Below are 23,893 nucleotides of genomic sequence, written 5' to 3' on the forward strand. Positions count from 1 at the left end.
AGGCAAGAAAAAGTTTGAAATGACCCTCTTTGCTCTTGTTCGTCCTAAGCATTTCAAATGGAGCTGAGGGAGAGCCTCCAAAAATGAAGTATTTGTACCTGTGAATGATCTACTATGGCCAGTCACCCCAGGAGGGCCACCAATAAGCAGAAACCCGAATCCTTCCCCCACCTGCATGTGTGTCCTCAGTGTCTATTCCAGCCATTTCTCTAAAAACAAAAACACAGAGCACATTGAGAGAACTACAGGACTCTTATTTCATTAAAAAAAAATGAAGCAATATGCTTTTCACTTCCCCTCTTTGCGGTTACTTCAGCCCGTTCCCCCCAAACCGTGCTGGCTGGCTGCCGCGGCCGTGCCAGCAGCGTGTCCTCCAGCAGCGTGGGGCATGCAGGCAGGCGTAAAACATGCACGAGGCTGGCCTTTGGTCACAGCGTCACTCAATGAGGTTTGCTAATCCCTGGTCTTATTAAAGGTTACGTAGCCGAGGCTTTAAAATCCTCCTTCTGATGGAGAAAATGCTGTTGGTGCCTCTCTAGGGGAACCTGCTAGGAAAATGGACCCTGATCTCCTACATCTTTGGGAGAGGGGAAGAGAAAATGTCTTGCCAACATTGGGGTCTATCGTTCACGTACAGCATAGCTGCCTTTCCACCGCTGTCCTTGGATAAATAGGTTTGTATTTATATATAGAATATAGCAAAAAACATCATAAAAGCCATGAGTATTTAAATATAGATCCCTTCATCCAGAAGGAGCCTGAACTGTGTTTATGCAAGCTGGGATAGTAAAGGCGACGCTGTTCTGCGGTGTTTCTGCACTGAACTTAAAGAAAAGCCACTGAAGTTTAACATAAAATAAAAAGAAACAAACAAATCCTTCAATTTACTATTTTCTCAAATGGCCTCATATCTCCTGCCTCTCCCAACAACCCTGGGAGAGTGCAGCATGGATGGTTTGTATTGATATAATCTTTGTAGTTTGGATAAAGGGCTGGTGATCTGTAAAGATTTCCATTTTCTAGGGAAACCAGGGGTTGAAGCATTTACATTTTTTTTTGCGTAATTGAATTAAATTTGGGATTGAAACTTCAGCTGTTGGGCTTCTCTGATCTGAATTCTTGATTAATTCTCAACTTTAACTTTTCATCATCACTGTTCTTGGGTTTTTTTGGGGGGAGTGGGGTGGAGGAGGGGTCGAACAGCTTCCTTCTGTTTGCTGCCCAAAGATGACTTCGGTTAGACAAAGCAGGCGAGATACCTGAATCAAAATGAAGAAGTTCCTTGTAGATGGCGTGGCCACAGCTACGATGTTTTGCTCCTTTCTGTCTGCCCTGATGCAGGAGGACTATCGCAGAGAAAGCCGTTCTAGCTTTGATGGCTAATACCCTGTACTTCTACTTTTTCCCTTGTAACTATCAATTAACTCCCACAACTTCCTTCTAATTAAGGAGAGTCACTTTACCAATGAAACATGCCCTCCATGAGCGTGAAGTGTAACCGGGATGTCTTGCTACAGCACTCCTCGTTGGAGCACAGTTGTTTTAGAGAAACATCCAGTAGAAATAAACAGGGGAAAATCAAAATATATAACCCTGCTGCAGGGTCAGTGGCGGTGGAGGAGGCCATGAGCTCAGGCACCACTCACTGGAAGCTGTGGAGGCTGCTGAGATCAGTGCCTTCATATTTACATAAACTGAGTGTAATATCCAATGTTAGCAAGGAGCTGGGGTTATTTCATCAGAAGAACTTCCCACCACAGGAGAGGGTTACTGTACTTGGAAATTTAATTGGGCAGATGCCACGGCTGAATCATTGGTGCCACTTTCTATGGCTGTCGATTATCCTGCCCAGCACTGACCTGCTACTGCGTCCTCTGCTATGGACCAGCCGGCAATGCAGATGTACCAGTGACATTCGCTGACCCTCAGAACAACCCCAGATTGTAATGATTAGTTTTGGTTTTAATTGCAGCGAAAGCAAACTCTTGGTAGTAGCAGCGCAATTCAGATTTGAACAGGCTCCTGGCAGATCGCAAGATAAAAGTACCCAGGACCTCAGGATGTGCAGAACTGTCCCCCAGGGCTTTGGCAACCATTTCTCAGTGCCTCTGTTTTATTAGTTCATATCCCTGAGGCCTGTTTTTCCTACCACAGGATATGATTAACCCTGACTGGAGTCATCGCACTGCATCCCAAAGCGGAAAATCCACCTGAATTCAGCATAACGCCTCTGCCCGCCTTGAATCCCGCACAGCGTGGGACCAAGCAGACCTCGTGCATGGCTCGTGGATCTTCTCCAGGGCAGGTCTGCTGGGCCACCTTGTCACGGGGGGGCTGGACGGCACAATCAGAGCCTCGCTGGTCTCCTTCGCCCAGGTAGGGAGCAGGGTGCTGCCCCAGGGTCAGCCTGGAGCTGGGGACCACCAGCTTTCCCGCACAGGGTGAGGGATGCTGCTCTGGGTTTGTAGGGGAGCTGCAGCGATGCCCTTCCCACCCGAGCACCCGAAAAAAGGTGAGGAGGAACATAAACCGGCTCTGAAGTCCCGTGAACCTCTGGCATAGTAAGTCGGGGTGATGAAGGACATGGAGGCATGTGGGAGGAGACGCTGCTGACAGCAGGCAGAGGCTCAAGGCCAATTATGGGGAACTTCTCATTCCATTTTCCTTGAAAAATAGCGGTGAAAGGGCACTGTAGCATTTTTCAGCCCTCACTCACGTAAGCAGTGTGTGCTTGTCACTCCGGCAGGCTTCCTGCCATGAGTAACGTGGAAGGGAAAAAGGGCAGAGAGTAGGGACTGTCTCGTTTCAGATGGTTACTCAGAAAGGAAATAAAGCCCCGACTGACTCCTGGGATAGATGCAATTCTTCAGCAGAGTCAGGCCACACGCTCGCCTTTTGCAATAACTGCTCGCAAAAGCGAGTGGCTCTCGAGTGAGCCCTTTGCAGCACCCCCGGCACGGGCTTGCTAGACAAAATATCTGCAGAAACCTCCTGCCTTGTGCTGAGAGCGATTCCTGAAATGGTTACACAGGGCAATGCTGTGCCTTTTGCCCTTGATCCCGCAAGGCGTTGTCTGGGGGGGTCATGGGGGCTGCGTGGAGCCTTTTGAAGTTAAACTCAAGCAGAGCGTCACAGAGACACGGTCCTCACAAATAAAGGGATTTCAATGGGCTAAACGGAAAACAAACTCTGTTTAGTCTTCAACATCCCTAGCAGAGACATGCAGCAGTGTTCCTGGAAGTGGAGTTTTTAATTAATGACCAAAATAGGGTGTTTTTGCTACCTCCTCCCCATTATCCCCCCAAAACCTGGTGAAGATCCATCTGCAATATATTTATTAAACTAACAAAGTGTCCTTGCTTTGCTCCAAGAGCAGCCTGGCTTCCTCTGAAGCGTAAGAAGCCACATTGACAGGAAAGAAACGGGCACATTTCACCCTCAAGTGAAGTTTGCAAATACTCCAAATATTTGTTTGTACGTGTGGCCACTCGCAGAGCTGAAATTAATAGTTTGGGAGAAGTAGGGTTGAGTTCCCAATCTTGCCAATCCATGTGCCGGGAGATGGATTTGTAACCCCGAGCAGCAGGATGGGCTCTTCATCCCTCAGGTTGGCTTTCAGTATCATTTCTAAGACATTTTATTGCTTACACTGATGGTATTTTAAAATCTGATGTACTTTCCTTCATTTTTGCTGCTTATTTTTTTCCCCTAGTAATCAGGTCATACCCTCCACTGCCATACATGAAGGATAAAGAGCCTAGTGTTCTCCCTCCTGCCATATGGAAGAAGTCCCTCTTCTAATGTCAGACCGCAGTGGAAATGGGGAAAAAAAAGGCGCTAAATTAGGATTCAGCGTGAGAATTAGCTCCTGCTAAGGGACCTGCAGCCTCTGCGTGCACAGAACCCTATTGCACCTGGTGGGGGGGATTCAGGCGGTGGGAACTACCCCGTGGGCTGCACTGAGCCCCTCCAGCTCCAAAATATATGCCCAGGCTCCTGTGGATGGTGGGGGCAGAAAGCACCTTGCTCAGAGCAGGAAATCTCTCTTTATTGCCGGCGCTTGGAGTTTATTGCTTATTAAACTGAAGGGTTGTTTGCTTCTCACATCCTGCAAGCATTTTATATGAAGACAGTTCATATAGAATAAGGGTGGTTACATCCTATGCATTGTTTCAGAATTTCCCAGCTCCGTAGCAGGCAAAAATGGTGTGGAGTTAAAAACCCCAAATGTCAACTTGCTATAGTATCACAAGTGTCAAAAAAGGAAATATTTTTATACCCTGAGGAAAAAAGACCACTGAAGGTCTAAACAAGATAGACATGCCACCGAGTATTAGAAATATGACTTTATCTTCTGTGATTTATAGTGTGTCCAAGCAGATACATGCACGCGGGGAGAAAACTCCCCCCAAACTTGCCAGAATTAACCAGCAATTCTGACTGATCGGGTTTGGGGGCACGCAGCCTAAGAGAAATCAGAAAGCGCCCTTCTCCCTGCAGTTAGGGTCAAATGATTTTACTGTAGCTCAAGGAGAACATGAAGAAAAGCTGAGAGCAAGAGAGATTCCTGCTTGAAAAATCCTCTATACAGCACCTGCCCCGGCAGCGTGTCCGAGGGAAGCCAGCGATGTGCATGCTGGAGGGGATGCCTGTACCGAGCAGCTGCTGAAAAGGAGTACAGAGCGGTCAAGGCCAGGATTTATTGGAAACCAAGGTTTGTACTGTTCTCTTAGAAACAGAAAGATTGTTTTATTTTTGCAAACAGAAATCTAGTTTGTGGTTAGCTTCTGGCAGCAGGTGGCTGCTTTGGACCCTTTCTGAAAACGAGCACAAATAAAAAAACATTTTAGCCTGCTACGAAGACAAAACAGCACCCATATGGTTCTCTTTGCTTGCACGGAAGTTTATCCTGAAACCCATCTTAGAAGAGATAAAGGGGAGAGGTTTTTGTCTGTCTGGGAGGCACTGCGTCCTGGGCATCTGCTAGACCAGGATTTCTTGTTTGTTAAGGGATATTCTCTGCCCCATCTTCCCATTAAGGAATCTGAATGTTATCTGCTACACTGTAATCCCCCGGCCCAAAAAAGATTACTGCCTCAATCAACACATGATGCAGATTTTTTTCTCTCTTGTATTTCAAAGTTTTGTTCCACTTCATGCTCTAAGCAGCTGGTGGTGCCTATTCAGCCCATTGGGAAAAGACCCAGATCCCCCCATTTTTTTAAAAAGAGAAACCACAATCAGCTTCAGCCCTTGCTTATGCTCACACCTGCAGGTTGTGTGTACTATTACATGCTATAGGCTTCAGCTGAGATGGGTCTTTTTCGCCCTTCCATATGGGAGTGAACCCTCCGGCAAGGGCTGTCAGAGGGGCGTGAGCATGGTCTGACTTAAAGCATCCCTTATTTTCCGCCTGGTGAGGCATCATGCCCTGAATGCTGCTCAGGGGACACAGCAACTCCACAGTCGTAAAACCCAACAGTGAGAAGAGTAGGTTAAAGCACTTGTTTTTGACAGTAAATATACTATTAAATCAGTTCACACTTTAGCATATAGAATACACTCACCCCCACTGTCTGAGCCCCACGTATAATTTCAAAAGGTTGCAATGCACACAGGCTAGACCTAAGTAGACTTTCTTAGTGACTTGACTTATGCTGTCTAAAATCAGAGGTCTAGAGCAGAAGTTTTCACTCTTGGTTTGCTTTGGGGGAAAAAAGTGTATTTCTAGTTGTGGAGCTTGCAGAGGGAAGCCAGAAGATGTTACCTGCTTGCACCCTAGAGGAACAGGCACTGAACAGCAAAGAAAGAGATCCAAAACAGTATTAAGCCATGATTTGGAAGGCTTGATTCAAGGTTTTTGAGTGCTTAGGACTGACAACATGTGCACAGCAAGTGACAGTCAGAAATGACAAGGCAGCTGGTTGGGCATTTTTATGATGCTCCAGTTATTTTTCCATCTTCGAGCAAACACAAACAATACCGCCTCACAAGCACAGACACCGCTAGCTAATTTACCCACTGAATTATTACTATTTCCCAAATGAGGCAGTGCATAAGTGAAAGGTTAGCACAAGGCATAGCCTGTCCCTTTAGCATCAACAGCCACATGGCGATGCCTCCTCCTCCTCCTCCTCCTCGGCTGGGATATTCCCAGCTGGCGTGTGCTGCGTTGGCACTGGGTTCCCTTGCTGAGGACCCGAGGGACTCCTCAGAGCAGGGCAGTGTCCGTGCGAAGGGGACCACTTGTTTTCTTTGGCGAGGAGACAAGCAAGACCATTTTATAGAATCACAGAACCAGAGAATCATTTAGGTTGGAAAAGACCTTTAAGATCATCGAGTCCAACCATCAACCATGCCCAGTAAACCGTTATCGCCCTATGCCAAGCAGACGGCACAGTGAGGAGCTCACCTGGGTGCTGGTTTCTTTCAGAGCTATACTGGCTTTTATCAGAAATAACCTTCCCAGACAAATGAAGGCCAAAATGATGGGACTTCTGTTGTGACAATGTGATGCCAACAGGCTGTATTTACCATCAGCTTCCAACAAAAGCTTTGCAGGTCCGAGCTCCGTGTTGGGACAGCCATTCAATGGAGAAACAGCATTTTTTAGGCAAGGCGGACGGTGCTGTTGGAGCCCGGGGCAGGAGGAGGGACCCTGCTCGCCACCAGTGCTGAGGCTGGGGTCCCTCTGCGGGGACTGGGTGCTGCTGGGCCCCCTTCCGTGGCCGGCTCTTTCCCAGCCTGAGCATCCCTCCAGGAAAAAACAAGAGGAAGGCAGAGAGGGAAACCCCAAAGATTATAAAATAAAATACAGGCAGGGGTGGGAGAGGAGGAACTGAGGGTGAGCAACACCGGAGGAAAGAGGACAGCGTTACAGGCAAGGAGCTCAGGCTGGACTATCAAAAAAAAAAAAAAAAAAAAAAAAAAAAAAAAAAAAGAGAGAGAGAGAGAGAAGAAATCTCATTAGGCAACAGGCAGCTGCTCCACGAGTAACTCTGCACTAGGGGACACTATTGTACCATAAATCGCAACAGACGCAGCAGAAGAAAGTCCAGTTTCTAGCAAGAAACGGAACACCTCACTCCTTTTTTAGGGATTTCTGACACCGACACTGTACCAGGATGGCCCTTCGTCCCCCTATTCCCAACTCCTGTCATTTTTTACAGCCCATACAAACACCACAATTTCTAACTCACCTCACGATGGTAACGGGTCCTGTTTCTTGGCACGTATTTCTCTCCAGGTCCCCATTCCTGAGCAAAAGACGATCAACATTTGCTGTCGGGATGGCACTTTTCTGTGTGCCACAGGGCAAAGTCACAAGCTGGGGGCAACTGCCCTCGCCTCGCACCTGGAGCTGGGTTTCTGCCGAGCCGATGGCAAAGCTCCCCCCTCACCGGTACGGACTGGAGTTTTATAACTACATAACACGCTGCATACCCTGCGCCTATTTTGGGAAAAGCTAAGTAGAGCTAAGTAGAAAACATCATTCTTGGCAGACCTTTCCGTGCAGGAACCCGTGTGGTACATGACCGCACAGGACACCCAAATACATCCTCCTCACCAAAAGCATCACTTCCCTCCCAGAGTCTTGCAAGCATTTTCTATCTGTAAATACACATTTATTGAGGTCCCAGCTGCTATCTGCTGGGGTGGTCCACCTCTGCAAGACTTACCGAGAGCCCAGTTGCCATCAGAAGTGGTTTGGCTCCAACAGGTCCCCACACCAGCAGCCCCAGACGGTGCCCTGCGGCCGGTGAAGTTGGGCAACAGCAAAGGCCAGTTCAACTGGACCAAACTCCAGCTCCGAGAAGCTGGGCAAGCGAGTCCCCCGATATCTCAGCCCACTCCAGGTGCTGCCCTCAGCAACTTCTATGCTGCTTTTAACTGAGTGTTCACTATATCATTATAAATGATTATTATGTGAATATTACACTCTAGTGCTGCGTGTAGATAAAAATGTATTCTAGAGAAGAAGAATCTTTATGCAGAGACTTTAAAATAAGACACAGAAAACAGTAACTGTTAAAATTTAACTTGCAACATTTTAATTTAATTTTCAGCAATGTTTTTTTAAATAGTCTTTCCTATTGCACAAAAACCACTGCTGTTTCTCTTGCCATAACCATCGTCTCATTAAAAAAAAAAAAAAAAAAAAAAAAAAAAGACAAAAAGGAAAAAGCATACCTCTGGTACAATAAAAATGCTTTGCAACACACACATACATATAGCTTTACTGTATAATATTTTAAAATTTGGGAATTATTTGTGTATTATTTCTACATATTCTGAAACTGAGTTTTCCGTGATGATTTCTATTTACAGTTGCACAATGCCTTTAATGCTTGGAGACACAGCTATAATACTCAATGCTAACCCTTGAAAGGAAGTTTTAGCGAACTCTTACACACACTTTCTCAAAGCAGTCTACAGTTCTCTTTGAACTAGGAGCTCTGCCCTCCTGTGGGGTTAGGGCGAACTGTAACACTCCTCTACAGGAACAGCTTTTAGCCCTCTTCCACTTTACAGATCCTTAAAATTTTCTAAAGGATTCTCGTATCTTGTTGAAAATTCACATCCATAAATTGTTATGCAGGTGAATTTGCTTTTCTAAGTGCCTTTTGCTGACCCAGGGATATGCAGACTGTGGTGTGAAGAATGAACTTACACTCTTCTGTGTATCTGTAAAGGTAATTTGTCAAGCAGACCCCTGCCCCAAGCCAAACTCCTTTTGCTCACTCTTACTCTGCAGTATTAAAACTGTTTTCTTTCTTTAAGATAATATCAAGTAACTTAATAAATACCGTATCAAAACATACTTGCTATTCATTTATCAACCATTTTTCCAAGTAGGAGTCTTCATCCTACAAGACTTTCTATTTTTGTCTTGATGTATCACACATCTAGGGCTGGGCTTTGCTCCAGCAAAAGGCAGGCAGCACTACTTTTCTGTGGTGTCACTGGAAAAGCACAGGAATGTTTCCTTCTGACCAAGGTTTTGAAGTTTTTCTTTACATCAGAAACATAGCCCAATCTGTTTTTTCACCATACTGTACTCAAAATAAGATTCACTCATGTCTCATCTGGACTCAGATGATTGATCTCCAGGTCTTCCTAGAGATCTTTCCAAGGGCCTTGGGCTGTCTCTTTTCTGTGGGGTGTGAGGGAGGTGAACACTCTTGAACAGGATCAAATATCATACATAGCTATTTTTAAAAAAGGACTTCTACATTATTTATTTATTTTTAAAATTATTTTTAAAAAAAAACCTTGGTCAATAGTTCGGAAAGGCAGGCCTGATCCTGCACTGGGCTCTGAGCATCCGGAGCTCTACTTTTAGGTAAAACCTCCTGAAGAACTGGAGTGATAATCTGGATCCTGCAGCCATCACTTACAGGACCAGTCCCATCAAAATAAGTTTCAAATGCACGCTAGGATACTGCAATTTTAAAACTGCTCCCACAGACAAGATTTTTCTAGAAGTTTGGAAAATGCTGGCAGATCTGCTGTGCACGAAAGCATGTCCAAAGAGCTGCTCGTTTGGGGTGCAAGAGGGGCTGAAGCCCGAGTTCCCGGATTTGCAGACCCAGGCACCAACCCTGCAGGTCTTACAGACATAATTACCTTGAAAACTGAAATCTAAAGCAGAAGCAGCTGGGAGCAGGGCAGGAATTATCCTGACCTCTGCTGTGTAAATAATTTAGCGGCTGTTTGAAGACTCTGAAAACTGCCCCCTTTATTTGTCAGTATCTCCCTGAGTGCCGCGTACACCAAATGTTGTGTTTACATTTCCCACTGACTCAGAGAGTTAACGCTCTTTGTAGAGTTGTAAAATGAAGCAGATGCCCAAATACAGGCTTTGAAGAGTTTGTTTATGTGAGTTTATCATCACATCAACAGTTTTCTGGTGCTGGCTAGTGGTGGTGGCTCCTTCATCCTAAGCGGCTGCGTATGTCCAAGCAGTGCGCCTGGGGAAGGGGTTGGCCATTCCCGGCAGCGGCTGTACCACCAAGGAGCATAAATCATGGGCCGTCCACTGTTATTATTACATATCTAATTGCGACAAAGGCTTGCAAGCCTCCATCGTGTCTTCTGGAAGGGTTCCGAGATCTCCGTTGCCCATCTGAGATCTTAGGGGAAGGTCTAGCCTCCTTATGAAGGGCCCACGGCTGCCTTTCCATTCTCCCTATGGCTTTCTCCAAAGGGTTCCTCATCCTTCTCTTTTATGGAGAACTTTTTCCTGAAGGCTTGCGTTAAGCTGGAGGAAGAAGCCTTCCTAAACGTGGTAAGTCTCTTCCGAAAGTTGCCCCCCGAGAAGAAATAGAGAAGCGGGTCAAAGCAGCAGTTGGAAGCTGCCAAGGGGAGCGTTACCACCACCGATTTCTGTAGGTATATGGCATCCTCGCAGCTGGCGTTCTTCAGCCGCAGCACGTGGAGGTGAACCGTACGCAGAATGTGGTACGGGGTGAAGCTCACCAGGAAGGTGGCCGTCACGATGATGATCATCCAGACCGCCTTCTTGCGGTTAGCCTGGTTCTTCTTCAAGGAATTTTTCAGTAAGGTCCTTATGATCATTGTGTAGCAGATAGTTATGACAATAAATGGAAAAATGAAGCCCACAAATAGGGCAATAAAATCCAGGATCACAACTAGATTTGTCTTCTGAGAGTCTTCTGGGGGTTCAAAGCACTTGGTCTTGTTGCCATATTGGTATGTCCCGTTTCGCAGGAAGGGAGCGCTTGTCAGGGTGACAAAAATCCAGATGCCAACGGAGACAAACTTAGCCTTCTTCTCCGTTACCAAATTGATGTTCTGGACTGGAAAAACGATGGCTATGCAACGGAAGAAGCTCATCGCAGTCATGAAAAATATGCTGCAATACAGGTTGACGTACAACGCGTACGAACTGATCCTGCATAGGAAGTCACTGAAGAACCAGTTCCCTTTGTGGACATAGTAGATGACACGCAGGGGCAGGGTACACACGCAGAGGAAGTCGGACACGGCAAGGTTCAGCATGTACACCTGGAAGGCCGTCTTCTGCCGGTATGTTTTTATGAGGACGTACAGCACAATGCCATTGCCGACAAAGCCCATAATGCTGATCATGGAGTAGAGCGTGGAGTAGACTCGGTTTCGGAAGTCGTCGATGGAGTGATGGCACGACAAGTTATCAAACAGTGCCGTCATGTTGCCTGGCTGAGGCACCGATTCTGCCTGGCGATGAATGTCGGGCCTAAGGATGAAAAACTCAGGTGAGTTATGAAAAGCAGCACATAAAATGGATTTATGAATGAATTTATTTATGAAAATAAAATGCCATTATAAAATAGGAGGAAAAACTGTCATCTCTCTCATATGGGAGAGAACAGCTAGGAAGGGATGTGGATCTGCACATATCCGTGTTACTACAACTATCCACTACAGCCACCTTTCTTAACGTGGTACCAGCAACTGGTGATACAAAGGTGAAAGTCACATTTTCGTAAGTCCTCAGTACTGGCGGCATCCTTCTTCCACCGAATTACCAAAAAGCTCTAACTCCTTGCAAACTAAGGTAGCTACTCATTAAACAGCAGAGAGGAATAACAAAGGTGGCAATAGCACTATGCAATTTAAAATATAAAGACCAGATCTGGACCCTAATGACTGTTCAGTCCTGCCTTTCCACATCACCTGGCAAATGCTGCCTCCCTGTGCTCCACCTCCACGCCTGCCTGCGTAAGGACAGGTAACGGCAGGAGAAAGTCCACAAGAAGGTTTCTGAAACAGTAAAGGAAAACTATTAAAAAATAAATTAAATTAAAAAAACCCCAAGTCCTTTGCACTGAAGGCGGAATAAGATTCCAAGCCAGAGGCTGCTCAGTGCGCGACCAGACATTTGTCAGCTCCCCAAATTCTGCAGTGCTCTCTTCTGCTCCCAGGTAGCACCATTTTTTAAGCTTGCTGTGTTAATAAATAAGTGTAATTACTAGCTGTGGAAAAGATAGTGCCTATTATATCTGACGAACAGGAAGGATCGCCGTAGCAGAGAGGATGCTGCAGGGCTCCAGTATCCCTGGCACTGCCTGGGCAGAGGTACTGCTGCAGTGCCTGGCAGACGGAGGGGGAAGCTGCAGGGAGGCTCATGTCAAGGGGAACAAATCTCTTGGTCTGGAGACATCTCTGCCATCAAGGTAACTCCCTAGCAAAAGATTTCTTCTTGGGTTTGCTTTTGCACATTGCTTTAATTTACATTAGCAGGTCTGGGACTCCGTGGAGCGGTCAGACCCTACAGCCAGGGAGGGTTTTTGCATCTGCTCAGCCAGCCTTTTGTGAAATTTTATCATTTCCTTTTGGTATTCATTTGAGTGCAGCGAGACATGACAGACACTCTTAATTTGGGTTGTCCTAAAGTAAAGCAAGAGAAAAATAACACACTTACATATTTTTCCCATTAATTTTCAATTTCTAATGGTTCAAACACAGAATCTCGCTTGCAGTCTGAGACCATGAAAAACCCCAATGATCAGAACTGCAGAATACATGCAGGCTGAAATAACAGGACTTGGGAAAAAGAATGATGAAGGCAACAGCTGGGACAAGATCGGTTATGAGAACCCACACCACGTATGTGCTTAAAACAGATGTTAAATGGTATATATTTTCATCCATAAAAATAGCCTGGCTGCATTAAAGTAGAGTCTCTGTCTCTCTCTGGGATTTACTGCAAATTCAGAACCATACTGGGATGCTCAAGGTTTTTAGGTTTCAGTCAAGTTTCAGCTATTTGCAATTTTTACTCTTAAAACAATCCTTTGATTATCTGCAATGCACAAAATACATTAAAGCTCAACAGATATCAGCAAGGTGGCACAACCTGACAAGAGAGAGGATATTTTTTCCCCTTGGGCTATTTGTGGACACGTAGGGGGGTGTGAGCGATGGACAGTGCGACTGCACAGAGGTCTTTGGCCAGAAGAGGCAGCCAGGACTCAACATCCCTTGTCAAAAGCCATAGATCAGCACATTGTACATCATCACTTACAGTTCACCTCAGCTTGCATAAATTAAGCTTATTTAGCAATGCTTATTGCAAATAACCTATTCATCAGAGAGGGGCAATGAGTTTGCAGCCGTGTTCTCTCCCTGCCCCACAAATGCCGCCTCTCGGCAGCCTGGTTCTGGTGGTGGCAGAACCCAGACCTCAGCCCCAGCTTTAACGAGTCTGGGCTCCTCACACCCACACGATAGAAAGCCCAGAGCTGGTCTGGACACCACCAGACATCACTCCTGCGAGCTCCAGCCACCCCTCCTCCGCGAGAACCAGCCAGCAACACGGAGCTGCTGCCCCGGTGGAGCGGTGTGGAGGAGACCGAGCCATGGTCCCCTGGGAGATGCCGAGAGATCCAGCCTTCAGCCCTCACCGCTGGCATCCTCGCTTGCCCGAGGTCTTCGCTTCAGACTCGAGGTTCAAGTTAGGAAAAGAGCAACACTCCAATAATGTTTTAATTTTAGCCCTATCTTGGAGATTTTAAGTTTGTGGTAACATTGGTCTGATTTTAACCAATTGCTTGGGAGCAGCAGGTAGCGCAATATTCTCTGAAGAAAGCTGCACGATCCCCACTCCTTGTTTTTATCTGTCAAGATAATCTGACGCAGGTGATGAAGCTCTTACTACCATTACTCCTATTGCTGGGTTAATGCCTAGCAAGCAGAACTGCTGAGCAAAACCCCACCGTGCTACGCATGATATCTCACTTCTTTCTCAGACATTAAAAAAAAAAACCAAACAAACCCACCACAACCAAGATGTTCAGGATCAAGAGGCTGGAGTGAGGCCTTTTGCACATCGAGGCTTTTTGTATCTGCCTGCACCTCCGGGCAGTTATGATCAGGATGAAGAAGGAGCAGAAAATGGGACCTGCACAGCCAACGCAGTAGATAAACAAAGATGTTTTGCCTAGAAGCAGAAACGCTATCTAGCACTCAGAGAAGGGAAGAGGCTGCAGATGGAGAAACGCCGAGGAGCGCTGGGGGATCTGGGCAGCGCGGGCAGAACCTGCGTCTCCCAACAGCACATTTTGGGTCAGGTTCCCGTGCACCTTTTGAGAGGGCACCAGCAATGCAGAAGGTACTGCTGCCTTCCTGCCGCTGCAGATTTCTCTCCCCTTCCCCCAGTTTAGCTATCCTGCCTAAGAGAGAACCAAGAGATATTGGTAAACGTCTCAGCCCATCATTTGCTCATTAGATAAACTTCCTTATTTAATCTCTGTGCCTATTTGTGCACACTTCTTAAGTAGCATTGAGCTGGATTATAAACTTTTTACCTCCTTTGGGGGCTAAATTTCAGACTTTCAGCTGCTAATCTTAAAGGTGTTAGCAGATAATGAACAACCACGCGAGGTATTTGTCTAAAAGACAATGGAGACCTGTTATCTACCATATTTCTAATAAAAACAAAAAGGAAACAGAAAAGAAAACTGATGACTACAATGCTGAAGCGGACTGCTAAAGCATAAGAGAGCTCCACACCTAGAAATATATCTGTAAAAACCAAAAAAAAACCCCCACAAAACACCATTTCCTACCTGAGGCTTTAGACCAGGTTTACATCATGAGTTAAAGACAAATACGACTTCTGCCACTTTTTATTTCTGTATAGTCGTGGTTCACGGAACCGTTTATTTATGTGCTGGTGAATTTTGCTCATTAGGAATGTACACAAGCGGGAGGGAAGAGCAGTGGCTGGCTGAGAAAAGTACTCCAAAGTAAGCAAAACCCTAAAGAACAGAGAGCTGCGTTGTTATTCTCCACGTCTCATGCAGGACAGCTAGATTTATAGTCGGTCAGAAGCAGATTGTACTAAATTTAATCACACAACCAAAAAAAGCACACCGCCAAAGAAGATAGCACCGTTTCTTTCAAGCTCAGAGGTAAAGCGTCCTCAGGAACGCTCGGAGCGCTGACACGGGCTGAACTTAACATTTTGGGGGCAAAAGCCGCAGAGAACTGCCCCCAAACCCCTTCGCAGGGACAAACCCCCTTTCCGCGAGAGAAACGCAGCCTGGTCTCCGAAAGAGGAACGGAACGAGATACTCCAAGCGAGCGGCAGACGCTAGTTAATTACCCACCTCATTAGCACCAAATAGCATAACCGAGCTTGCCGTGGGTATTTAGTCCGGTTCGCGAACCGCTCGCTCTCCTCCACCAGCCGTGTCCCGGGGGCACCGGCACCGCGGGCATCCCCCCAGTCCGACCTTACCCCCCCCCCAGTCCGACCTTCCCCCTCCCCAGTCCCCAACCCGCAAACCCCGGCGAGGACGTACCGGAGCCGAGGCGGGCGCGGAGCTCTGCCCGAGCCGCCCCCCCCCCTCCGCCGCCCTTAAGCCCGGCCGCGCCCCGCCGCAGCCCCGGGGAGGGACCCGGACCGCCCCCGTCCCCCCCCCCGCTTCCCTCCCTAAGCCCAGCTGGGACCCCCGGTTGCCCCCCTCCCCCGATCCCTGGAGCCGCTGGGAGCACCGGTCCCAAAGGCGGAGGGTGCCCCGTTTCCCCCGGTAAGGGACCCCCCCCGGGACCCCCCACCCCCGGTGCTGGTGTCCTGCTCCAGCTGGGGGAAGCCCTGACCCCAGGTGCTCCCACTGAAATAAAGCACCTGCGTGGCCACAGCTTTCACACCCCTGCCGAGTGGGTAGGTGACCACCTGGCTGAATTTTAAGGCCATTTTTTTTTCTGCCCCACCTGCGTTTCGATGGCTGTTTTGGGAGGAGTTTCTGCAGACCTGTGCGTTCTCTAGCTGAGCGAGGACAGGCAGGCTGGTTGCACGGTCCACCCAGATCGGATCCAAAGTGGGGAAATGGTGGCAGTTCGACAGCATCGTGGTGCGGGGGGCAAGTGAAAATGGGGCACACTGGCAGTGGGGCAGGAAGGTGCCCCACTAAAACCCTTGGTGTGCTTGGCTGGTTACTATGCACTGAGAAATTGCACCGGTGGAGGCAGATCTTTCCACCTTGGGGCAAGTCAGCTACTGAAAAATCCCCACCCACGTGCTGCCGAGCCTCCAAGCAGTTTGCTGCTCACCTATTTAAAAAAACGGAGATTGCACATAAACGTGCTCGGTGCTGACTTCTACTTGCACTGGACCAACATATGCACCAAATGAGATTTTTTTTCCTGCACTCAGGGGCAAACTTTGACCCTACGCTGTCCTGGAAGTGGTGGCATCGCCCTGCCTCCTGCAGAATCGGGGTGCAAAGGTGCAGCTGGGGTGATCTTGACCATTGACGCCCGGCAGAGCCATTGGGTCTGTCCCCGCAGCATCGTCAGCCCTGCAGCCCCCGTGTCCCTGCGGGGGACCAGGAGGAGCAGAGGTCTCTGCCAGCCCTTCCTCAGGATGGGAGGGTCACGCAGGCGGTGGATGCAGAGATGCTGTGGTGGCCAAGGAATAGCTCTGACACTCCTCCGGGCCCCAGAAAAGGTGATTTTCTTCCATGTGATCCCAACTGACCTCTGGTAGTAACTCAATATTAAAGCTTTAGTTTCTCGTGGGAAATAACTATACTGAGTAAATACACTTCCTCAGAATTAAGAATTAAGTCCCAAAGTGGCAGGCACAAAAAAATGATAGTAACCAACAGATCCTGTAAATGCTGCTGTCTGCTCCCGGGATGTACATCTCTCCACGTCCTCCTGTTTCCACGGCACTTCCGTGGTATGGAGGTCACGCGAGGGGATCGCTCCCTGCCTGTCCATGCCCCTGCACGAGGGTCCCCAAGGCTGCTCCTGTCCACGGCCCTTTTTCTGCTCTGCAGGACATCCCATGCTGTTATTTAGGAGTGCTCAGTGTAGGAAGGAAACATTCTGGCTATAGGGCTCGCTCTCCCCAATCTGGCACAAAGTGGCATCCCACCACAGCATGAGGGCTGGGGAGAGCTGGGACAGATGGAGAGGAAGGCGTGCGAGAGAGGGAGAGCGGTTACTTCCAACCCTGCCTTCCACGCGAGCCCCTTGGACCCCGTGCCCCTGCTCGCGCGTGGGTCAGCACGGGCTCGTGGCTCTTTTCGGAGGGAAGGGCTCGGTGCAAGCATCGCTCGTGACGTCCTTCCAGCTCTTTGCTTTCTTGTAGGCTGCTTCTACATCTTCAATTCTGGCACAACAGTGGGTGATAACATTTAACAAACCCCTATGGATGGTTGGGCAGTGACATCTGGTCTCCAGGGCTTCCCAAACTCTCCTTTTCACATTAACAGGGAGTAAATCCCAGGTCAGTGTCAGCTGGGTGAGTGCCAGAGCCTTGGCCCGGGGCAGGGAACGGGCCCAGCAAGCGCAACCCAGAGGCACGCGGGTGCAAAGGGCTGAGCGTGTCCCTGCACCAGTGCCGAGGTGGGGAGATGGCATCCAGGCGCTGTGCTGGGAGAGCTGGAAGGGTGCGGAGCTGAGCAGCGGCTGGAGGAAGGCTGCTGGAGAGCACTACTTACACATTTTCCACGTCGAACCTTTTAAGTAAATGGCTTGGAATGAAATAAAAGCCACCGTGTCAATAACCTCATTATTGCTCTCTAGGAGTGAATCACAAATGAGATCAACAGTACACTGGAGCCTGCTCTCGTGGGAGGCAGGTGGATGACGGTCTCTTTGAAGACTGTGTTATGGCAGGTTCTGCCTGGGCTTCATGGCTTTGGTTTTGTACTTGCATGTTTTATTTAAGTGTCACTGCACTCAGCCACTGCAAGCTGCTATTCACCATGCTCTTATCCTCCTTTCTTCACTGTTTTACATCACATAGGGAAAGCAAAGGCTCGGAGATGGGCTGAATATAATGACAAACCCCTTGTCCACCTGGCACGGGAATTACAGTCCCATTACAGACCCACCTGGAGGTTTCACAATACCAAGCATTGCAGCTGTGCCTGCTTCCCCCAGCTGCAATGCCAGGTCACCTTTTCTTTCTTCTTGCTTGCATCTCGTCCACGCTGTTGTGTCCCAGAAGGTTTTTCTGCTGTGGGACCCAGGCAGTTTGTGTTTTCATTGTGGGTCCTTGGCACCTTCTCACACCCAGAACATGCAGACTTGCATTTCAGACAAAGCCATGGTGCTGTGGAGGTGGCAGTTCCTCTTTTGCACCACTCTCTGTGAACAGCGAAGGTGTGTGAGAAGTACGTACACCTCACTCATCTGCCCCTCCTGAGAGCCTTTCCTGCATTCCTCGCCTACCCCATGCACAGAAAAGCCTGCTCGCCTCCCAGGAGCCACGTGGCAGCTTATTAGGAACAGTCAAATCGTAGGATCAGGGGATCATTCAGGCTGGAGGGGACCTCAGCAGGTCTCTAGTCCAACCTCCTGCTCCAACCAGGCCAGGCGAGCTTGCTCAGGGCTTTATCTCACCTGGTCTTGAAGACTTTCCGGGATGGAGGTCCAAGGACCTCCAAGACTGGGCAACCAGCTGCACCGCTTGCAATATCCTACGCTGCGAACCAGTTCTGTAGTTTGTTTTAGTTGTGGTGCACATTTTGGTATTACTCCATTCTGCCATTCCTTCTGCTTTTTTTGGTACCTTTTTTTGCTATTCCTTCTGCTTTTTGCTATTCAGTTTTATTATTCCTTCTCCTTTTTTTTCATTGCTGTTCCTTCTTCTTTTCTTTTCTGCCCTTTACTCTCAAGAACAGGAAGATTTCTAGTTGCAAGGTCAGACTAAAGTTGCTGAGGGATCAAGGAAGCTGTTGCTGCTCCAAATGTGTGGGCAGAAGAGCCAGAGTTTTGGTGTGGGAAGGGTTTCCTCACCAGAATGCTAAGAGGAGGTCAAACTGCAGCTCTGATACAACGAGGCCAAGAAGACACGTGATATTTGATGGGGGCCAGGCATGGACTGCCTGGAGGGGCAGGACTGGAGCCCTCACTGAATATATCTGCGCTGTGAGAAGCTGGATGAACTCTTCTGTCCTCTGGGATGGGTGGCTGGAGGGTGGCTGGCCCTGACACCTCCACGCACCGGGGACCTCTGCGCTCCAGGGAAAGGCTGGATCCATGGCACGCAGACCCCGTGCCCTGAGAGAGGACAAAGCAGACCTCCTCGGCTGCGGGTGACCGTCCCCGGGGACGGCTGGCGATGCTTGGGGATGGTGACTTTGCTCCCCCAGTTTGTGCTAGGGAAGATCTTCAGGCCACTCGGTGCTGAGCGCTGCAGGGGAAATGCCATCAGTGTGGTGTCCCTCGCACACCACGTAAGGTCACCTCCTCGCTCTTCTTCCCCTGCTTGGTTTGTTAGAGCCTTCCTGTAAGCTGGAGTCCAGACCGAGCTAACATGTCACGGGGACTGACAATCTGAAGTCTCAAGAAGATGATACAGCGTAGGTTAGAGAAGGAGTTAGGAGGGGGAAGTGCAAATGATGGAGGAGATGGCAACAAGAACGTGCACGTACAAAGGCCAGGCGTGGACAGGGGGGATACCCAGAGGGGGGTAAGGGAAGGGGAGGACTCCCCAAAGGAGCCTCTGGATGCATTGCCAGAGAAGTGGGTGTGAAGAAGACCCCCACAAAGCGATCCCCATCATGTCTGGAGAATGAGGTTACACATTACCTCTCAAGAGCAGTCGGGCTTGCAGAATTAGCCCAGGCAGGACTAAGGGGATGGCGAGGCTTTAGGAAGACCAGGTTCCTGATGTGGAGTGTGAGAACCTGTTCTTGGGGGCTGAGGATGGGTCAGGAGAAGAGGGACTGGGGTCTGTAGTGTGGGTGTGCTGTGGTGAAAGTGTGCGGAGTGATTAAGGGAAGGTGGCAGGATCAAGGATGGCTTTAACTCGTGCAGCAGCCAAGAGCACACTTGTGTCCTGGGGGGAGAGATCCTGCTTAGACACGGGAGCTCAAAGAAACAAGGGCTGGAGAAAAGGTAAGAAGCTGTAAATTCAGAGGAACATAAAGCAGAGGAGGATGAGGGGGCAGTGGTAGGCAAAAAGTTAGAAAACTACAGGAGAGACCTCAGTGTGAAAAAACACACAAGGGAGTGACAGAATCTGAAAGAAGAGGGAAACCCCTAAAAACTTCCATGATGGGGGTGGGGATGGGGTGAAGGCTGGAGATGAAGAGATAAAGAAGAGGGAAGAGAGTTGTAGGGCGTTTTGGGAGAGGGATGGAGGTCAGCAAGGGAAGGTGGGCTGCACTTCAGGATTTGTGACTGGGAGAGGAGAGCTGTAACCTGTCATTTCACTCCTAACGTGGCGTAAAGTGATTTCTGTGCTCTCCTTCAAAGACGCTAGAAGTCTGGGCTAATTAAGTGACAATTTGAATTCTAGCTATACGAGGAAACCAGACTCAAAATATGTCTGGACAGGGTCATTTAGCTACATTAATAAGACACACACATGCATGCCGAGGGGGGGAACCAGCCATCGGTCGGCAGATTCTTTGCACTGGGAGTTTCAGAGCACTTTAGAAAGCTGAGTGATGCGGCAGATGTTCACAGCCACCTTAACGATGCTAATTGCTGGCACTTCCCGTCTGTCAGCAGATCTCTGTGCGAGCGGTGGCTGTGTCGGAGGCATCAGCTCTTTCAGTGTTTCACCAGAGGAGCTTGCCTAGATAAGATACCTTTTGCCTCTGGGAACGATTTTCACTGATATAAAGGTGATTATTCATTAACAATAACACAAATTTTAATGGCTTGGTAGACATCTGGAGGCTGAAGATTTGTTCTGATAGTCCTTAATATGAGCAATTTGATGCGTAGGCTGTAAATCAGTCTGATTCCCTTTTCGCAGGACAGTGGGATAAGGCACAATTTAGGGGTGTGGGCTTTGGAGATTGGTCTGGGACCATCCAAATCTAGAAAAAGCCTGATCATGCTTTAGGGTTAAGGTACGTTGCCACTTAGCACTGACTTACCCTCCATTGCCTTCTCCTCCTGCACCCAAATACCTGCAGCTCTAGTCAGACACCAGACTCAAAGATGTTGAGCCCTTCATTTAATGTCATAAATGTCTTATCAATCCAGCGCACTGGACTGCTTCTTCCTTTACTGCTGGAGTTTCAAGCAAACACCTAAATAGTTTGTAGCCTGGATGAAAAAGCTTTTCAGCTTTAGCAACTGCTTTTGCAGTGGCTATTTGAGAAGGAGAGATCAGAAAGCCAGCATTTCATGATAAAGTAAACATCTTTTCAACATGTTGCTGTTTCTTTCCTCTCTTGGGACTTCCTAAAATAGGTTGTTTCTCTTTGAATCTTGTGTGAAAAGGGTGATAATCTCAACTTCAGTTCAGACTTGCTCAAAGTTATTTAGCATAGGCTGGACTGTGTGACATTGGGGAAGAACGGCCGGTGGCAATGTCACCTGCCAGATGCACTTTCTAGAGAAAAGCATGACCCTGGTGACGCCTGAGATCAGGAATCAAGACCTGGTCACAGCTCTGCCTGCTCTGACCTCGCTGGACTCCTCGCCAGCCCCAACCTGGAAAGTGCATAGCCGCGGTCCCTGCACTCTGCCGAGGGAGGACTCATCAACCCAGGCACGTCCTTCCCTTGATGTGGATGAAATAAAGCACATGAGAAAATCCAGGGACAAAAAGGAGGAATGGGGCACTGAAAGCATTTGGTGTGGGTTAATGAAGGGAGCACACTGGTACGGTGCCCCTGGACCTAGCAGGTACGGGGGGCACTCCCATTGCAAAGGAATGGGAAAGTTGCAGAGAAATGGAGGTTTGGAGATGTCACCTGAGTGTGAGAGGAGATGAAGTCTTTTTTTATGCAATGATTTCTGTGCCTTGATGTCTGACAGCCCGTAGTCATTCTGAAACAAGCAGCTTTTGCTTTGTGCCCATGCGGGAGCTGCTCAGCCAGGGTCATCCCCTCCATTTCTGAGCAGCAGCGAGGCCGAAGACAGCGAGCCAGGTTGGCTGAGTCAGTGTGTTTGGGGGCAGAAAACCATGCCGAGAAATGATGGCATCAGCGGCCAGAGTCAGATGGGTATGCCTCCCTCCTTCTTCGTCAAGCTTGCAAATATAATGCCTTATTTGGAAAAGTAATTTCTGCTTCTTGCCAAGGATGTGCAATCCCTTTTCTGCTCTGTTCTCGCTATAACAGTTCCTGTGAGGGCTCCCACCTGGGAGGACCTGTATCTCCAGGGCACCATCCCTTCTTGTCACCTAGACCCTACAGGATGTGTCTCCGTTTATTCCCTGGACCTGGCACAGAGACTTGACATCACAGTTCCAGCACTGGCCCTGTCTTCCACCTGGTTTTTAGGAACTGATGTTAATATGCATGGCCCTTACTGGCAGCTGTGAGAAGCTGCTCCATCGCAGCCATAGGAGACCAATGAAGCTCCCCATTCCCCTGATTTCTGTGGGAGAAGAATGGAGCTGAGGAGCTTTCTGTGAAGAAAACCTCATCCCTTGCCACTCTCTCAGATCATGAAGCCGTTGATCGTATCCTACTGCAAATACAATCTTTTTAACTAGCTGCTGTGGAAAAGAGGACTGAGAGAAGATGCAAAGCTGGATGAGATGGTAGGACATCTTCAGCATTGTCTCTAGTTAGCATTTTTTGGAGTAAAGCACTTGCTCTCCTGAGACAAATGAAATAAATTACTACCAGGAATGACTGCAAGGACAGCGTTCAGCAATCCCATCACTGTTAGCCTAAATAGTTGGAAAATCGTGTTATTCTTTCACAGAAACAAATCTCTCTTCACAAAAGGAGGTGGTTAATGGGGATGGCTGACTAATCTGGGAAATGACAGAAGACATCAGCCAGGGAACAATGTTGTTTCTGTTTCATCGAAGAAGACGGGGTTCATGTGGTTTCCACTCAAAACGCAAACCAAGAGGTGAGAGTTTGTGCTGCCTTTTCTGAGAAGCGGAGCAGAGCGCGTGGCCCCCACCGCAGAGGTATTGGGTACGGGTACGGGCACAGGTACGGGGCTGCCCACGCTGCCCCAGGCACCCTGGGGTGCTGCAGGAGGGCTTCGTGGTGTTCCTGCAGCTGGGTGCACTTCCACTCTCCCCTAGACTGACCCACACCTGGGTTTGGAGAGGTCTTTGGGACAGGGAGCAGTAACTTCAGGGTCTTCTACTAGGGAAAATTTCTGGAAGTAGGGCCGTTAGGGACCCTTTAACCTGCTCCGATCCTTTCACCTTGTGCAAAAATGAAAGGATGGGCTTGTCAGGCCAAAACCTCAGACGAGGACCCAGAGACATCCTGTCGCTGTGGTTTGGCTGGTGAAGGACCTCAGCAAGCCATGGGACCTGGCCCACGTGCAATCAGCCGATCATGCTCCATACAAGTACACTACACATGTGCTTGTAAAAGATAAGATTTGAATTTTTACCTTTCTGCAGGGGTTATGGGATTGGCTTTACCAGATGCCGAACACCTCCGGCTCTTGTCGTCTTTGACGGCAGGCAGGGATTCCTGGTGACTTGCAGGTTGGCACCCTGAGTCCCTTGTGTGGTTAACCACCTTAGAAAAGAGAAAAGTTAGAGATAGCATGATGACTTTTGGACTGCTGATTTGAAAAGCTGGATTTCCTCGGGGTTTTTTATGGTTCCAACATGTCAACCTGTAATAAATAGAATAGCCACGCTGTCAGGAGATGCTGTCCTGATAGAGCCGGTTGCTGCTTCCTCTTCCTGTTTTGTACATGTAACAAGGGGTGCTTCAGTAGATGGGTGAGATACAGCTTTCTTTAAGCTGTATTTCCATTATTTCACAAGTCACGCTGCAGGCATAGCAGTCAAGAAATGAGAAACGTCCAGTGTCGCTTTGTGGATGACATGTTTTCAGGCAAAAGCAGTAGAATGTTTTCCCGTTCCTGGAGGCTTCATTTATCAGGAGCTGAGAAATTATATTAATTCTCCTGGTTTTGTTAGAACTGATGTGAAATCTGTATTCTATGCAAATCTGTCCAAAGTATTCTATCATTC

At 48.4% G+C, this 23,893-nt stretch overlaps 1 protein-coding gene across 3 annotated transcripts; it reads right to left on the minus strand.

Annotated features, from left to right (window-relative positions):
- Positions 1-8,118: 8,118 nt before the first annotated feature.
- Positions 8,119-23,397, minus strand: CYSLTR1 (cysteinyl leukotriene receptor 1). Of its 3 annotated transcripts, XM_029997475.1 has the most exons (3): positions 15,312-15,332; positions 11,680-11,766; positions 8,119-11,239 (listed from the first exon to the last, which is right to left on the minus strand). In XM_029997475.1, the coding sequence occupies exon 3, from the start codon at positions 11,191-11,193 to the stop codon at positions 10,156-10,158; it is 1,038 nt and encodes a 345-aa protein (XP_029853335.1). In that variant the 5' UTR covers positions 11,194-11,239; positions 11,680-11,766; positions 15,312-15,332; the 3' UTR covers positions 8,119-10,155. The 3 variants fall into 3 exon arrangements, with proteins under 3 accessions (XP_029853335.1, XP_029853337.1, XP_029853336.1); XM_029997477.1 differs by lacking the exons at positions 11,680-11,766; positions 15,312-15,332 and adding an exon at positions 23,299-23,397; XM_029997476.1 differs by lacking the exon at positions 11,680-11,766 and having other exon boundaries at positions 15,312-15,344.
- Between the last annotated feature and the right edge of the window lie 496 nt (positions 23,398-23,893).

This window comes from Aquila chrysaetos, chromosome 21 (assembly GCF_900496995.4).
Source record: "Aquila chrysaetos chrysaetos chromosome 21, bAquChr1.4, whole genome shotgun sequence".
NCBI classification, from domain to species: domain Eukaryota; kingdom Metazoa; phylum Chordata; class Aves; order Accipitriformes; family Accipitridae; genus Aquila; species Aquila chrysaetos.